This window comes from Vipera ursinii (genome assembly GCF_947247035.1).
Source record: "Vipera ursinii genome assembly, chromosome: 2".
In the NCBI taxonomy this organism is placed as follows: Eukaryota; Metazoa; Chordata; class Lepidosauria; order Squamata; family Viperidae; genus Vipera; species Vipera ursinii.
Window position 1 is genome coordinate 10,198,791 of NC_139513.1, and position 17,655 is coordinate 10,216,445.

The window sequence follows — 17,655 nt, forward strand, 5'->3', positions numbered from 1 at the left end:
CTGCGCTGGCTACCAGATAAAACTTTGTTTCTAGATGTTCGTAGATCTGGTTTTTTTATTATCTTTTCCAGGATCTTCCCAGATATTGATGTTAGACTGATTGGTCTGTAGTTTCCTGGGTCTGTTTTTTTCCCTTTCTTGAAGATGGGAACCACATCAGCCCTTTGCTAATCCTTAGGTACTTTTTTTGGTGCTCCAGGATTTTTGAAACATATGGTACAATGGTTCTGAGATGACATCTGCCAGCTCCTTCCAAACTGTATATTCATCAAGGTCGAATAGGTGTTCACTTACCATTTTCTTGCTTATTTTAATTTTTATTTCTAGTCTGCCTTACAGTTATGTTTTTGATAAGTTGGGCTATAGTTTGTTTTTGTCTGATAGTGAAACACCTGCAAGAAAACAAATGAGCTGAGAGCACCCTTCATGTCAACCGTGAGCTACAAATATTCTCCTGGTATTTGTGGTATCTGAAGCAGAACATCCAGATTCAGTCAGTTTTGTTACATACAGTATTAACCTTGTGAACTCTCAAGCTTCCGCTTTCCGCTATGTATTCGAGATGGACAGCGATTAATATTTATACGTAAGGGTATAGGTATATACATGTGTACGTATATAGAAATAAATAAATAAACCTTTATTGTCAAATTACAACATGTGTACATTGAGATTAACTGAGCCTCCCCCCCTGCTCTCTCCCCCCAACACACAGTGACAACAAACCATCCTACCACACCATGTGAACCAACATATAGCATATCTATATGTGTGTTATGTATGTGTATACCTCAGAGAAAGCAACCAACTTTCATTTGTACTGTGTGCCGATGTGCCCACAATAAAAAAATGACAACAAAGGTTATCTTATCTCTATTATTATTATTATTTATTAAATTTATATACCGCCCTTCTCCCGAGGGACTCAGGGCGGTGAACAGGGCACATATAAATAGAAAATACAAAAATTAAAAAGAGAATTAAATAATCGCCCAATAAAACAATACAGTATAAAAACCCATTAAAAACCCTAAAATCCCCCCATCAGGCCAGGCCAGCTTGTTCGAATAAGTGGGTCTTCAGACCGCGTCGGAAGGAGCGAAGGTCCGGTGCCATCTGGAGCTCGACCGGCAGCTGGTTCCATAAAGCCGGAGTGCCCACAGAGAAGACCCTCCCCCTGGGGGCCGCCAGCCGACATTCTAGCCTCCTCCAGTCTCTGCGGAGCCTCCAGGGCGGCTGTGCTTCAGGGAAGAGAGTTCAAATCCTCCAGAGAGATTTTTCTCCATCTCCACAGGCGGTTCCCGGAGAGGAAGATGGCGAAACTGCCGCCGCCTGAGAGGATGAAGCCATTCTCGGACAGAGAACTCTTCCTCCTGCTCCCATGCCCATCATCCCTACCTTTCCCCTCAAGAGACGCTCTTTTCTCTTTCCCGCCCTTTCGGGGAGTCCTAGCACCTCGCGCAGAGCCCACCAGGGGGCGCTCTCAGCCGCAGGAGGGAACTGAGCATGCGCGGGGCTTTTCAGCGAGCATAAGCTCATTCTGTTCCTCCCCTTCCCTCCCCTCCCCCAATCTGTGAGGCGGGGGGCGGGGCCTTGGGAGGGAGGCGCAGGGGTTGCCGGTAAGACTTGCGGAGACTCGGAGCCCGACGGCGACTCCCGAGTTCCCTGAGTGGCGGCTCTGCCCGTGCAAAGGGGTCCCTCGCTGGAGGTGAGCACAGAGGCGGGCCAAGTCTTCCCCCGGGGTGGGAGTCCGGGTCCCATGTTCCCCTCCCGCCCTTTCCCAGGCTGGGAGGAAGAGGGGGGGAAGCAAAGGAGAGAAATGGGGGTCGCCAGAGGGGAGGGGCCGTTTCTCGCATTTCCTGGGGGAGCCTCTGCTTGGAGGGGGAGGGGGAGGCTGGCCCGAAGCCCCCTCTGCCGCCTCCGGGTGCAAGGCTGGGAAGTCTGAATTTCTGGAACTGGCAAGCTTTGACCAAGGCTGGGTTAGGTTAAGAAGTGGGGAAACGTGTTCGTAGGAGTTGCCTGATTCAGAATAAACCACGTACAGCTTACCCATGTTAATCATGCACCTGGTTTATTCATTCAGGCATTAGTCCCAATATGCAACGCATGATGGTTTGTTAATTTGGGCTTCTGGAGTTCCCGCAGGGAACTCGGAAGATAATGGGGCTCCCCTGGGTTAAGGCTAAGAAGCGGATAATGTGTTTGTAAGAGTTGCATAAATCAAAAGATCATGTTAAGTTATAGTTGCATTATTAATTCGGGCATTAGTATATATCTATCTAGGCTGGGGGGGTTGTTAATTTGTGCTTCTGGAGTTCCCACAGGGGGTTAGGAAGATTTATTTATTTATTTATTTATTTTAATTCCATTTATATGCCGCCCTTCTCCGAAGACTCAGGGCGGCTTACAAGCTTAGCAGTAGCCTTCATTCTATGTATATGCCTGCTTATTAGGGCTTTCACACACACCCCAAGCGGCATTATTACAAAGTCAGCTTAATTGCCCCCAACAATCTGGGTCCTCATTTTACCTACCTCGGAAGGATGGAAGGCTGAGTCAACCTTGAGCCTGGTCGGATGCGAACCTGCACTAATTGCAGGCAGCTGGTGTTACTTAAGGAGGCATTAGCCCACTGCTCCACCAAGATAATGGGGTTCAGCTGGGTTAAGGCTAAGAAGCGGAACACGTGTTTGTAAGAGTTGCAGGAATCAAAAGATCATGTTAAGTCATAGTTGCATTATTAATTTGGATATTAGTTCTATATCTATTGGGTAGTGGTGTGGGAGGACAGCACCCATCCACCCCCAGAGAAAGAGATATTGGGGGATATTAAAAAGGCAGAATGTTATATTTCCCCAAAGGGATACAGTAATGGAGAAAGGAAAGTCTTAGACAAAAAACAGCCCCTAGAAACCAACCCCCTCTCCCTGCCCCAAGCAGAAACCAGGTCTGTAAAAATGCAGATTTGGTGAGTCATTCAGGAAGATTAGGGCCAGGAAGCTTGGAGTTGATGAGATTAGAAAGACTGTGGAAAGAAAAATCTTCATCAGGGTCCAGTCTAAACTGAGAATAAACAAGCTGGAGACTGCTTTAGAAAGAAGGTTGCAGTTTATCGAAGAGGAGAGCCAGACAGAAAGATGGCTCTGGAAAAACTGACCACATGTAGTAGGGAGTGGTGGGTTTTTTATCTTCTTGAGCTTTTTATTTGGAGTTGTTCTTGTGGTGTGAACTTTGACTTGAGTCTGGGTGTGCCTTTCTGGTATTCTGATGGTGGTGGGTTAATCCTATTGTGTCCCAAAGGTCATATCCTGCTTCCCTGGGGCTGGAGTTGATGACTGTTGGATTTTTTGGTTTGAGGGATTGTTGATTCTAGAGATCTTTGTCTTTCTGATCCAAGCTTCCTGGCTCCAAGCTTCCTGACAAAATTATCACATCTGCATTTCTGCAGACCTAGTTTCTATCTGGAGCAGAGAGACTTCTGGGGGGAGGGGTTGGTTTCTGCCTTCAAGATACTTTGGAGAAATATAATATTCTGCCTTTTAATATTCCCAAAAATATTTCTTTCTCTGGAGGGGGGGGTGACTTCCCACAAGACAAAGACCCCTGAAATTGCTAAGCACATTGGTTTGTGCTTAAATTGTAAGCCACCCTGAGTCTTCGGAGAAGGGCGGGATATAAATAGGATTAAAATAAAAATAAATAAATAAATAAATCTACATCCCCCACCAAACCTCTAAGGAGAGGAAACATGACTTTTAGGGCATAATAGAATTAACCCACCAATACCAAAAAGGAAGCACTCAAAAGCTCAGGTCAAAGTTCATGCCACAGGAACAGGAAACAACTCCAAACAAAAAAGCCCAAGAAGGTATAAAAACTGACCACTCCCAGGTACATGTGGTCAGCTTTCCCAGAGCCTCATTTCTGTCTGGCTCTGCTCTTCAATAAACTGCAACCTTCTTTCTAAAGCAGTCTCCATTTTGTTTATTCCTGGCTTGGACTGGACCCTGCTGAAGATTTTTCTTTCAACAGTGGTTTGTTAATTTGGAATTCTGGAGTTCCTACAGGGGATTCAGGCCAGGAGAATAATGGGGTTCTGGCGGCTAGCTCTCATCTTGATTGCTGTTTGTACAAATGTTTTATTTTCCTATGAAATTGATTTCTATAGTGCTCATCTTGATTACTGTTTGTGAGCTCAGACATCTATTTTTTAAAGGGATTGTTCTTCACTCTATGCGTCCATAGAGATTAGAACAAATAAGTAGGAAATAGAAATGCAAAAGGTGTTTTAAATGTATTTCTCCAGTATTTTGAATCCTTGGTAGGAAGTTGATCGAGAGGAGTTCCCCTGATTTCCCCCCAGAGGCAGAGAATTCATTTTACCTAATTAGATTCTCTTTCTTCCCTGACATGGCTTCATAAGATTCTCTTTGTTTGATTTTTCATTTGGGGAAGGATGATTGGGAGCTAAATTAAAGGTAAAGGTTCCCCCGCACATGCATGCTAGTCGTTTCCAACTCTAGGGGCCGGTGCTCATCTCCATTTCAAAGCCGAAGAGCCAGCGCTTGTCCGAGGACATCTCTGTGGTCATGTGGCCAGCATGACTAGGCACACGGAACGCTGTTACCTTCCCACTGTAGTGGTCCCTATTTTTCTGCTTGCATTTTGACGTGCTTTCGAACTGCTAGGTTGGCAGAAGCTGGGACGAATAACAGGTGCTCACTCTGTTATGCAGCACTCGGGATTCGACCCGCCAAACTACCGACCTTCTGATTGGCAAGCTCAGCATCCTAACCCACTGAGCCACCGCGTCCCTTTAGGAGCTAAATTGGTTACTGTGTAACTACTGTGTTTTCGATGTTTGTTAGATTTTCTGTTTTAGGTACATAAACTGAAAAAAAAAATTGTATGCCCTCTAGAGACTAAACACTAAACTAGGGTTAAATCCTCCAGAGTTCACCATCCTATCTTAGGAAGAGGAGGAGTGAAGCAGGACCGTATCTTCACTCATCTCCTTCCAAACCCTGTTTGATGTGAATTTGATTGGCTGACCTGTTTGGGCACAGGGTTGCCTGCCTGCATGTAAAAACGTGACTTGGCTCTCCGAAAGCCAATCCTGAAAAAGGAAATGGAGCATCCTAAGACAGGGTTATTGCATTGCATTTCATTACACACACACACACACACAGGGGGGGGGGGGGTTCAATGGTTAAGTCCACACTTTCTAATTCTTGGAATTTCTTTCCATTACAGAAAGAAAAATTGGGAGCTATTTGTACATCTTCAAAGTTACATCTCTGCTAAAGAGTGTTGAATGGCATTTGGAGATCCACAAGACCCCTTGAACAGAAATAGAATGGAGACACCACCTTTAGCAAATGAGGGAACTGGAAAAGGCCCTTCAGCTGTTCAGCCTGGGAGCTGTGGGGGGATCTGGGCAAGACTTGGGCAGAAGATCCTGGAGGAGGAAAGTATCATCCATCCAGAAGTTCAGCCCTGGAACTTCAGAAGCCTCCAATACCAGGAGGCTGAAGGTCCCCGAGGACTTTGCAGCCGACTCCACGACACTTGTAGGCGATGGCTGAGACCAGAAAAGCACACCAAAGCCCAGATGCTGGACCTGGTTGTTCTGGAGCAGCTCCTGGCTATCCTGCCCCCAGAGATGGAGAGCTGGGTGCGGGAATGTGGAGCAGAGACCAGCTCCCAGGTGGTGGCCCTGGCTGAAGGCTTCCTTCTGAGCCGGGCAGAGGAGCAGAAAGAGCAGATCAAGTTCCAGGTGAGAGACCTTTGAATTGGGAGCCTAGGAATTTGAAGGGAATAAAGAATATGTTTTGATTTCTTCCCCCCTCTCTACCAAAATCCTTTACATTTCATAATATGTGAAGATGTTTCACTAATTCATTTAGGGTGTTCTGTTATTTCTTCTAAAAGATAGATTTGGGACAGCTGTTTTTTTTAACCCAGTTTCAATGAGATACTGGGAGGGCTTTGAAGTTGTATTCAGAGAATAAGAATCTAATTCATGTTGTGTGATGTCCGTTAATTCTTCTTTTCTCCTTTCACCTATTTCAAGTCCTTCACTGTGGGGATCAAGGATCCTGAGGGAAAGAGAATTCCATCAAATCCCACTCAGAAGGATGTGTTTTTCAGAAGAATCCCTCAAGAAAATCCAAGTCACAAGACCTTTGGAGGTAGTTGAAAGTCTTTCATTCCCCAGAGAGATCCCAGCTATCTCACCTTCTGTGCGTATTCCATTGTTCCTATTCATTTAATTATGTATTTTTAAAATTCTGTGTCCCTTACAGAGAAACAAAGGATGGCGTTTCCTGATCTTTATGGTGGAGCTGAAAGAATGGTTGAACCTCCCAATCAAGTAAGAGGGGGAAATTAATTTATTAGATTTGTATTCTCCCTTCAGGAAGGCAAGCTGATGTACGGAACACACTCTCCTTCCATTTCTCTTCTTGTTTGCTGGTTTATTATTGCGTTCCTGAACACCATACAGATTCACTTCAATCCCTGACTGCAGCACATTCATGCACGTGTTGAGCATTTGACCAGACTGATCTTTCAGGGGACACCATTATAGATAAAACCCTTCTCCGCATTTCCATCTGCAAACGCAGGAAGGATTGGACTCATTGTGAAGTGGGGATTCCAAGGCCCAATTGCGAGTTGATTCTCCCCAAATGCTGAGAATTTAATTTAATTTAATTTAATTTATTGAGATTTTTATACCGCCCTTCTCCCAAAGGGACTCAGGGCGGTTCACAGGGCATAAATATAAATGACAATACAAACATTAAAAGACAATTAAATCAATGCCCAAGTTAAAACAAGAATAATAAAACAAGCCTATAAAAACCCATGTACCCCCATCAGGCCAGACCCGCTAGTTCAAATAAATGGGTCTTCAACCCGCGCCGGAAGGATCGGAGGTCTGATGCCGTCCGGAGCTCAACCGGCAGTTGGTTCCATAACGCCGGAGCACCCACAGAGAAGGCCCTCCCCCTGGGGGCCACCAGTCGACATTCCTTGACAGGAGGCACCCTGAGGAGGCCCTCTCTGTGGGCGCGCACAGGGCGGAGGGGAGTCGACGCCGGCAGCAGGTGGTCCTCGAGGTATCGCGGACCCATGCCATGTAGGGACTTAAAGATCATAACCAAAACCTTGAAAATGTAGAATCTTGGGTGGATGGATGGATGGATTGAATAAATTGATCCAGAATTAAACAAGGTTACTTTCATTGGAAGGCAGTGAAGGTCCTGCAGAATCGTTGAAGTTGATAAAACCTGCCCAGAATATTTCTTCAGGCAAAGACTTTGGGCTTTGTCCATTTTCCCAGTAAAATTTCAGAGTCCTGTGGAGCTCAACCATTTAATTTAGTGAATATCTTCGGGAATTTGTGGACAATGGAACATAATCCTCCTTGGCCTTTTCTGTTTTTCCTTGTTCAGGAGGGTCTCGTGTCCTTCGAGGAGGTGGCTTTGTATTTCTCCGAGGAGGAGTGGTCTCAGCTGGACCCCGACCAAAAAGCGCTGCATTGGGAAGTCATGCGGGAAAATCACAGGAATGTGGCCTCTCTGGGTAAGGATTTGCTAATCCCCAGTCAAAGAGTTTGGGATAATCAGTATAGTTAGGGACCTATAGCTATTTCTTTTTCTTGGTTACAGTGTTATTAAAGGAATTTTATCAGAGTAAAACCAGCACTAGTTTTGAAGAGAAAACAAAGAAGATCAAGTAGTAAATGAATAAGAAAAAACATACAAAGAAAGAGAAATGGAAAAGGGGGAGGGGAGTAATATAAAGTGACTTGGAATCTTCTTAACAGCAGTTATAATTGCAGTGATAGTTTAGCTTCTCTCTCTCTCAGGTTACATCATTTCCTTCTTCCCCAAATTTATTCTTTCTAATTTTCCAACCCTGAAGTTCTTTTGTTTTCACAAGTTCATTTTCCCCCACAAAAAGTCCATAGTGACTTTCCAATCCCTAATAAATGTAGTTGTGGTCTGTGGAGGTTCTCAGTCATCCAGGTCATGGTCACCACCATGTAAAAAAGATGTTGAGACTCAGTACAGAGAAGAGCAACAAAGATGATTAGGGGGACGGGAGACTAAAACATATAAGGAACAGCTGGTGGAATTGGGTGTGTCTAGTTTAATGAAGAGAAGGACGAAGGGGGACATGATAGCAGTCTTCCAATATCTAGCTGTGAATGCTCCAACACTGGAAGTTTTTAAGAAGAGACTGGACAGCCATTTGTCTGAAATGGTATAGGGTTTCCTGCCTGAGCAGGGGGTTGGACTAGATCAGGGATGTCAAACTCAATTTCATTGAGGGCCACATCAGCATTGTGGTTGCCCTCGGGGGTGGGCATGGCTGGAGTGCGTATGGCCTACTGGATGGGCGTGGCCAGCTCTACATCATTGGCATCAAGGGTGCCTATGGGGGCCTGGGCAGGAGTGGGACAGATGTGGGGATCTCTGGCAGAAGGAGGGTCTGTGGGCCAGGGCCAAGGCAGCGGGGACCGTTCCCTCACTGTTTCTAGGATGGCTTCGGGGGCCACATGAAACCACTTCGCAGACTGGATTTGGCCCCTGGGCCTTGTGTTTGACATGTCTGGACTAGATGACCTCAAAGGTCCCTTCCAACTTTACTATTATGATTATCTCAGAGGTACTTTTTTCAAAAGGCAAGTGGACTATTTTTTTTTTTACTTTGAGGATGACGTTTTGCAAAACTTCACAACACTCTTTTTCAGCAGTTCCGAGAAGATCCCACATCCATTTGCACTCTGATTTCGGGGGATGCTGAGGATACTAGAGAAACCACCCCAAGTGGCCTCAGCAGGGAGAGTACTAAGACCAGATGAAGCTTTAGAATAGATATTTTTTTATAGTTCAAGAATATAGAAGTTAGCATTTCTATACTATGTATAACCAAGCAAAACTACAAGATACTGGAATTTGTCCCAAAGATGCTTTTTCACAAGGCGACTGGACTTTCTTATTTTGAAGATGTTTCACTTCTGCTAGGGAGCTGAAGAAGGTTCTTGGATGGGAAGCGAAACGTCTTCAAACGAAAAAAGAAGAAAGTCCAGTTGCCTCGTGAAAAAGCATCTTTTGGACAATTATGATCTGGATGACTGAGAATCACCATAGACATACTGGAAGTTAGAAAATTAGAGAAGGAAATTCATAGGACTTCCTATTGTCTGTCCCCCCCCTAACCTTGCTAGCAATCATAGGCATTCCATCACTGGAAGTTTTTAAGAGACTAGACCAGGGGTGTCAAACTCAATTTCATTGAGGACCGCATCAGCATTGCAGTTGCCCTCAAGGGGCCAGGTGGGTGTGGCCAGAGTAGGCGTGGCCTACTGGGTGGGCGTGGCTAGAGTGCCTATGGCCTACTGGGTGGGCATGGCCAGCTCTACATCGTTCTCATCAAGGGTGCCTATGGGGGCCTGAGCAGGAGTGGGACAGATCTGAGGGTCTCTGGCAGAAGGAGGGTCTCTGGGCTAGGGCCAAGGCAGTGGGGGCCGTTCCCTCACTGTTTCCATGATGGCTCCGCGGGCCACATGCAACCACTTCGCGGGCCGGATCTGGCCCCCGGGTCTTGTGTTTGACATGTCTGGACTAGACAGTCACTTGTCTGAAATGGTATAGGTTCTCCTGCTTGAACAGGGGGCTGGACCTCCAAGGTCCCTTCCTGCTCTGCTCTGCTCTGCTCTACTCTACTGTACTCTAAGCATTTTAATTTGTCTTTTCCTTTGAAGGTAATAATGGGCAGGCGAATAAAGATTCTGGGGAACCATTACAAGTGATTAGTCCTGGAGATAGAATGGAGAAGCCTGTGATTCAAATAGAACTAGAAAGCCATGAGAGAACCCAGTCAAATAATTGGAATCAGGAAAGCTCATCTTCCATTGATGCTCCGATGCAAGACTTTGTTGCCCAAAAAGGAAAACTAAAGGGAAAAAATATTGAGAAAAATGTAAAACTCTTCAAAGACAAATTACATCCCCAAGAGCATTATTCAAACCAACACAAAGGAGAAGATGGAAAGAATGGAAAAAATTACTGTTGTACTTTAACTTTGTCTTGTGATAATGACTCCCTTCTATCCCGTAAAAAGATACACACGGGAGAGAAGCCATTTAACTGCTTGGAGTGTGGAAAGGGATTCCGTAAGAAATCATACCTTAGGAGACATAAAAGGATCCATGCAGCAGAGAAACCATATAAATGTGATGAATGTGGGAAGTGTTTCAGACAAAATGATTCCCTAACTTTACATAAAATGGTCCACACAGGAGAGACGCCATATAAATGCATGGACTGTGGAAAGGGATTCCGTAAAAATTCATACCTTAGCAAACATAAAGTGATCCATGCAGCGGACAACCCATATAAATGTGCTGAATGTGGGAAGTGTTTCAGACAAAAAGATTCCCTTACTTTCCATAAAATGATCCACACAGGAGAGACACCGTTTAAATGCATGGAGTGTGGAAAAGGCTTCTATCTAATGAGTTCACTCATTAGCCATAAAAGGATCCATACAGGGGAGAACCCATATACATGCAGTGTGTGTGGAAAAAACTTTACTCGAACCAGTAGTCTTATTTCCCATGAAAGGATCCACACAGGAGACAAACCATACAAATGCACCGAATGTGGAAAGGGCTTCTCTGAAAACTCCTCCCTTCGAAAACACAAAAGGATTCACACAGAGAAGCTATATAAATGCACAGAGTGTGGAAAGGGCTTTACTAATAGAAGTCAACTTATTTACCACAACACGATCCACACAGAGGAGAAGCCATATAAATGTATGGAATGTGGAAAGGGCTTCTGTGAAAATGCATTACTTATGACACATAAAAGGATCCACACAGGAGAGAAGCCATACAAATGCATGATGTGTGGAAAGGGTTTCTCTGAAAATTCCATCCTTCTAAAACATAAAAGGATCCACACAAGAGAGAAGTCATACAAATGTGGAGAGTGTGGAAAGGGATTTACTAATAGAAGTCAACTTATTTATCACAACAGGATCCACACAGGAGAGAAGCCATACAAATGCAGAGAATGTGGAAAGGAATTTGCTAATAGTAGTCAACTTACTTACCATAACAAGATCCACAAAGGAGAGAAGCCATTTAAGTGTGTGGAATGTGGAAAGGCCTTTATTAATAGAAGTCAGCTTGGTTACCATAACAGGATCCACACAGGGGAGAAGCCATATAAATGCACAGAATGTGGAAAGGGCTTCACTAACAAAAGTCAACTTATTTACCACAACAAGATCCACACGGGGGAGAAGCCATATAAATGTGTGGAATGTGGAAAGGGCTTTATTGCTAGAAAGAAACTCATTTCCCACAACCGGATCCACACAGGGGAGAAGCCGTATAAATGTGTGGAATGTGGAAAGGGTTTCTGTGAAAATGCATCACTTAAGAGACATCAAAGGATCCACACAGGAGAGAAGCCGTACAAATGCATGGAATGTGGAAAAGGTTTTAGTCAAAAGGGTGGTCTTACTTCCCATAGCTGGATCCACACCGGGGAGAAGCCATATAAATGTGTGAAGTGTGGAAAGGGCTTCACTAGTAAATTTCAACTTATTTCCCATAGCTGGATCCACACAGGGGAGAAGCCATATAAATGTATGGAGTGTGGAGACAGCTTTACTAGTAAATATCAACTTATTTCCCATAGCTGGATCCACACAGGGGAGAAGCCATATAAATGTGTGGAGTGTGGAGACAGCTTTACTAGTAAATATCAACTTATGTCCCATAGCTGGATCCATACAGGGGAGAAGCCATATAAATGTGTGGAGTGTGGGAAGGGCTTTATGAGTAGAAGTCAACTTACTTACCATAACAGGATCCACACAGGCGAGAATCCATATAAATGTGGGGAGTGTGGAAAGGGTTTTCCTGCTAGACGTCAACTTATTTCCCATAGCTGGATCCACACAGGGGAGAAGCCCTATAAATGTAGTGAATGCGGAAAGAGTTTTGCATTCAATAGTTCCCTTATTAACCATAAAAGGATCCATACAGGGGAGAAACCCTATAAATGTATGGAGTGTGGCAAGAGTTTCAGCCAAAAGAGTAATCTTAATGCCCATAAAAGGATACACACAAAGGAGAACCCATTTAATTGCCAAGAGTATGGAAAGTCCTTCGCATATTGCAGTCAACTTAATTCCCATAACTGGATCCACACGGGAGAAGCCGTGTAAGCGCATTAAGTGTGGGAAGAGCTTCATTAATAGTAGTGATCTTTATTTGTGTAAAAGAAGTCACACGGAAAAGTCATATGAGTGGAGTGTGGAAAGAGCTGTCAATGGTTCCCCTACATCTCAAAAAAGGATTGATACAGAAGAGAAATCATAAATCTGAGGAGGCTGGAGAGAGCTTCAGGAGTAATGACCTAATTTTTCAATAAAGATGAGAATCCCTATAGACTTTCTTGGTTAAATCTATGCATTTTGTATTTGTGTGTGCTAATCTAGGAAGGGAGAAAATAATGAGCCTGACCATCACAACTGGCAGTCCCATAGAGATGAAATTACTAATGATAAAAGCAATTTGGATGTGATGTTTTATTTATGGACCGTTGATTTTTGAAGATACTATCATTTGAAGATGGACATTGCAGTTCCCATTTGAGGGTCAATTCCAAGAAAATGGCCATTTTACAAAGCTCAGATTCTGGGTATCTAGTATCTACTGTGTTTTTGCAAGTGAGTTTGCTTCTCACAAATTGTTTCTTGATTCTGATTTCAGGAAGTATTTCAGCCAGCAAATGTTACATAGATGCTGATTCTCTAGCCCAGTGATGGCGAACCTTTTAGAGACCCGAGCGCCCAAACTGCAACCCACAACCCACTTATCTATTGCTGGGTGGGCATGGCTATTTTTTTTTTAAATTTTTGTATTCTGTTTTTTAACATGTATTGCCCTGTTCACCGCCCTGAGTCCTTCGGGAGAAGGGCGGTATACAAATAAAATAAATAAATAAATAAATAAATTATGGTGGCCACGGCAGACTGGAGGTGGCCACCTCGATGTTGCTCCTGGGGAGGGATGCCTATGGGGGCCAGGCAGGGTTGAGGAAGATCCAGGGGGTCTTTGGCGGGTGGGCAGGAGGCTCATCCTGCAGGGTGAGGCAAGGCGAGGGAGGGAACAAGGCAGGGGTTAGGCCTCCGCTGCTTTCCTCCCCAGCACAGAGTGCCCTGCCACTGCTCTCACCCAGTGGCGAAGGTGGAGTTTGGGAGGCAGCGGCAGGGTGTGGCCCAGCAGCAGCAGCAGCAAAGCTCATCCTCCCTACTCAAGCGGCCATCAGCAGCTCCTCAGCTCCATCCAAGTTGAAAAAAGCAGAGGCACAGCAGCAGGATTGCTCTCAATAAAGCGGCCATGCAAGAGTGAGCAACGCACCTGACTTATTGTTTGAGAGCAATCCTGCTGCTGCACCTCAGCTTTCAACTTGGATGGAGCCAAGGTACCCAAGCCACTGCCTGCCTTCCCTTCCCCCCCATCCCGTGCCTCAGGCCGGTGCCGCCAACAGCTTGCTCAGGTCCATTAGGTTGCTGCTGCCGAGGAGAAGAGTGGTGAAGTTTTGTGCCAGCCGGCTGGTCAGGCAAGGAGTAGTCAGGGGATGCTGGCTGGGGAGGGGGAATCATGGCTGCTTGGGGGGTGAGATCTGCCAAGCCTCAGGGTAGCGGCATTAGCAGCTGCCCCTACCCGGCCTATTTCCCCGGCTCCATTACCGGTAGCAGCTTCCTCAGCAAGTGCCGCACAGCCCTCACCGTCAAGTTTCCATTGCACAAGCTTCCTGGAGCTGAGAAGTGCAGTTACTGAGCCACCAGGTGAGTTTGGTGGGCGGCGTTGCCTTCTGCTTTTCCTGCTGCGGCATTGGCTAGTGCTGTTGGGGATCTGGCTTTCCCCGCTCTGGGTGGCCTTTTGCCTGCTGGGTGTGCACCTGTACACAGGGCTTGCTAGCCGCCTGCTTTGCCTCTGTGCTGGGTGGCACTGCTGCTCTGGGCAGTGGTAGCCTAATGGACCTGCGGAAGCTGCTGGCAGCAGTAGCTACGCACGTGCCCACAGAAATGGCTCTATGTGCTGCCTGTTGCACGTGTGCCATAAGTTTACCACCACAGCTCTAGCCAGTAGAAAGAGCTGTCTCTCCCTGGTGCATCTGTTCAAGATGAAGCTGTATTTGTTTTGCTTCTGCTATAGCAGACATGCAGATACAAATTCAACTTATTCATGGTCTGTCCCCATTACCCTTCTTTTCCCTATTCGTACTATAATTGTTTTCTCTTCCCTTCCTCATCGCTTAATATACTCATAGTTTATCACAAAACCCTACTCTTTTCTCCACAAAAGTTGGAGCTTTTGCAACAGAGAGGTGGTGGATCTGAAACTATATTCACCAGAATTGTTATGCAAATGGTGCGATTAAGTGAACCCATTTTTCCAAACAGCAGTTTTAGTATTTAAAAAAAGGCTAAAAGTATCACAAATTGCAGTTACATGACTGGGACACTAACTGTTTGTAAATGCGAGTCATTTGCCAGGTCACTGAAATGTAGCCACAGGATCATAAGAGTAGTGGTTGGTGCTGCATGTTAACAGGCTATAAAACACCCATTCCAAGGGTGTTGTAAATTCAAACAATCATGAAACGACCAGTCGTAAGTTGAGCCCTATCTGTGACCTAAAGGAGATTTGAGTCTCATCGAAGTATCTAGAGAGATGGAATGTGATATTGAATAATAGAAGTAATTGTTGCATTGATTGAAAGTGGTTCAGTTTGTGCTTTGAATCCCTCCCTCCCTCCCTGTCCCCAGTTGTCCATACTTTGGATAATGAGAATAACAGCTCTCCTGCTGAAATTGTAAATCAGGGGTGTCAAACTGTCTGCCCAAGGGCTGGACGCGTCATCCAGAAGCTGCACCCACCCCATTGCTGGCAATGGCGAAACTGTCCCGATATGTTGCGTGACGTCATGTGATGTCGCAAGTTTGACATGTCTGTTGTAAATGATCAAGCAACAAGCTGGACCTCAGCTAATCAGGAAAAATAAAATCACATGAAATTAAGAAACACTTTCAGTTCCTATTGAATACATTTGAGTAAAATTAAACACCAGTGGTGCGGTTCTCTTTGTATTAAAACATATGCATCAACTATCACTATCCTCTCCATCTCAGATACACCAACAATAGCTAAGTCTCCTAGGCCCAGACAGAGTAACTTACTTCTTTGAAAGTATATGCTGGCCAACTGGTCCCATCTTCACCCGCATCTTTTATAAATCACTAGAGATGTGTTATGCTCCTTGCTTCAAAAACTCTCTCATCCAGTGCCCAAGAAACCCTCCATCAAAGAGCTGAATGACCACAGACCAGTTGCTCTGACATCTGTACTTAAGAAAACCTTTGAAAGGTTAGTGCTGGCCTACCTGAAAACCTATCACGGATCTCAATCAGAATAGAGCTGGAAGGAATCTTGGAGGTCTTCTAGTCCAGGGGTCCCCAACTTGTGGGCCGCAGCGCAGTACCAAGTCACGGCCTGTTGGCCAGCAGGCTGCAGGAATGGCTAGTTAGCGCATGCACATATGTGGGCATTCCCCACTTGCACTAGTGGCCCCCGTTTGTGCATGCATGGCAGTGCTAGGGCCACCGCCAGCGTCACACAGTTGCTAGCAGCCTGTTTGTGCATGCACATGGTCGCTAGCAGTCCACTTGTGCAGGTGCGCAGGCACCAGCACTGCCACCAAAACTGCCGCAGTTGCGCACGGCCCACTTGCGCATGTGCATGGATGCTGCCGCCACCACTGTACATACTTGTTTGCGTGCATGTACGCGCACATTGTTCTGCTCCTCCCTTTCCCTCTGGGCCACCAATCCAGAAACATTGAGGAACTTTGTTCTAGTCCAACCCGCTGCTCAAGCAGGAGACCCATTTCAGACAAGTGGCTGTCCAGTCTTTTCTTAAAAACCTCCAGTGATGAAGTGCCCACAACTTCTGAAGGCAAGCTGTTCCACTGGTTAATTGTCCAGTTAGGAAGTTTCTCCTTAATTCCATGTTGCTTCTCTCCTTGATTAATAATAAAAAAAACTAATAATAACTTCATTGTCACTTTGAATGTACAATAATCGGCATAAATTAAAATGAAATTTCAGTGCATTCAGCTGTCAAAGGGTCACCACCTCCAATATTCTCTACATAAATATGACAAAAACAAATAAATGCAGAATTATGCATATACCCACATATATGACACAGAGAAACAACAGTTTTGGAATCATCTCCAAGGGATCTTCCAAAATAAATACCAAATCATCAGCAAATGCTTGTAATTCTCTCTATGGACTTTCTATCTGAGGCTCTGCTGCCACCAAACCAGACAGTGATGCAGTTTGTTAAAATGCTTTCAATCGTGCCTCTGTAAAAAGTAGCAAGGACAGGAGAAAAATGTGCCCTCCTCATCTGATGCAGGAAATGCAGAGGTGTGGAGAGACCAATTCAGATAGTTATCTGCACCCCCAGATACTTAATACTGTTGAACACCTCTACAGCTGCATCCTTGATACTCAGTGGAGTATGACTATGCCAGCTCTTTCTGAAATCTACAATGATCTCCTTTGTTTTTATCCACAGGTTACTTTTATTGCACCAGTCCACCTCTTCCCTATAAGCATCTTCACTGTCATCCGGGATAAAACCCACCATTAGTTTAATTTCTCATGGTCCTGTCCCAGTCAAGTGGCGATTTTCAGTCTACATGGAAAAAGATAGTGCCAACTAAAATCTCATCTTTGGTTTCTCTCCAGGTCTTTTATTCAGTATGGAATTTGATCCTGCCAAGGCACCCATTAAACACCAAGTAATGGACAACACACCAATTGGAACTAGCTAGGTCTGCTACTTCCTTCCTGAAGCTGTGTATATCCCCCTGTGGACTTTACACAAAGTGCCAAGAGACCCTGCAATGGCGGGAAAGAGTGCACGGGGGTGGGGGTGCAGGGATCATAGGCGTGGGAGTAGAAGAAAAGGCCCCTCTCATTGGTTGGTTGTCCAGAGGTGGCAGTTTCTCCATCTTGCTTTTTTTCCTATCCAGGAATTGTGTGAGGATGGAGAAAACCTCTGAAGATCAGACTCACTTCCTTCAAGAAAAGCCACCATGAAGTCTCCACAGAGATTGGAGGCCTCAAAATGGGCCAAATCCTGTCAGAAATGGCAAGGCAGTCAGACGATGAGGACCAGGAGCCTCTCCTGGAAACACAACTTGTATCTTGTGGCTTTTGGAAACTCTGGCCAGAAGTGAAGGAAGATGGGGCTGGCAGGACACAGGTGGAGAAGCCACCCTTGGGAAAATGGAGATCTATGTCATCTTTTATTTCTTTATTTCTTTAGTATACATAACTGCTCTTCTCCTATTTTTGGCTCTGGGTGCCTAAGCATAATGGGAAATGCCAAGCACCAGCTCGTGATAAAGAAAATATTCCAAAAGAAAAAGCAAAATCAGTTCTTAAAATGGAAAAACAGCTGAAACTGTGGATGTTCCAGAAATTATTTCCAGAAATAACCAGGCTCCTTAAGTTGAGAAATGAAGAGAAAGGTAGTGTCTC

At 45.1% G+C, this 17,655-nt stretch overlaps 1 protein-coding gene across 1 annotated transcript; it reads left to right on the forward strand.

Moving 5' to 3' along the window:
* Positions 1-1,606: 1,606 nt before the first annotated feature.
* Positions 1,607-12,476, forward strand: LOC310636465 (uncharacterized protein). Its single transcript, XM_083356325.1, has 6 exons — positions 1,607-1,708; positions 5,254-5,776; positions 6,074-6,191; positions 6,306-6,373; positions 7,458-7,587; positions 9,776-12,476. The coding sequence occupies exons 2-6, from the start codon at positions 5,315-5,317 to the stop codon at positions 12,253-12,255; spliced, it is 3,258 nt and encodes a 1,085-aa protein (XP_083212451.1). The 5' UTR covers positions 1,607-1,708; positions 5,254-5,314; the 3' UTR covers positions 12,256-12,476.
* The last annotated feature ends 5,179 nt before the right edge of the window (positions 12,477-17,655 follow it).

What these genes read in the sequence shown, in the direction of transcription:
- LOC310636465 (XM_083356325.1), top strand. Translation starts at nt 5,315, where the DNA reads ATGGCATTTGGAGATCCACAAGACCCCTTGAACAGAAATAGAATGGAG. An exon ending in AAGAGCAGATCAAGTTCCAG is followed by an intron (nt 5,777 to 6,073) that starts GTGAGAGACCTT and finishes ACCTATTTCAAG; the next exon opens with TCCTTCACTGTGGGGATCAA. An exon ending in CAGGAATGTGGCCTCTCTGG is followed by an intron (nt 7,588 to 9,775) that starts GTAAGGATTTGC and finishes TTTCCTTTGAAG; the next exon opens with GTAATAATGGGCAGGCGAAT.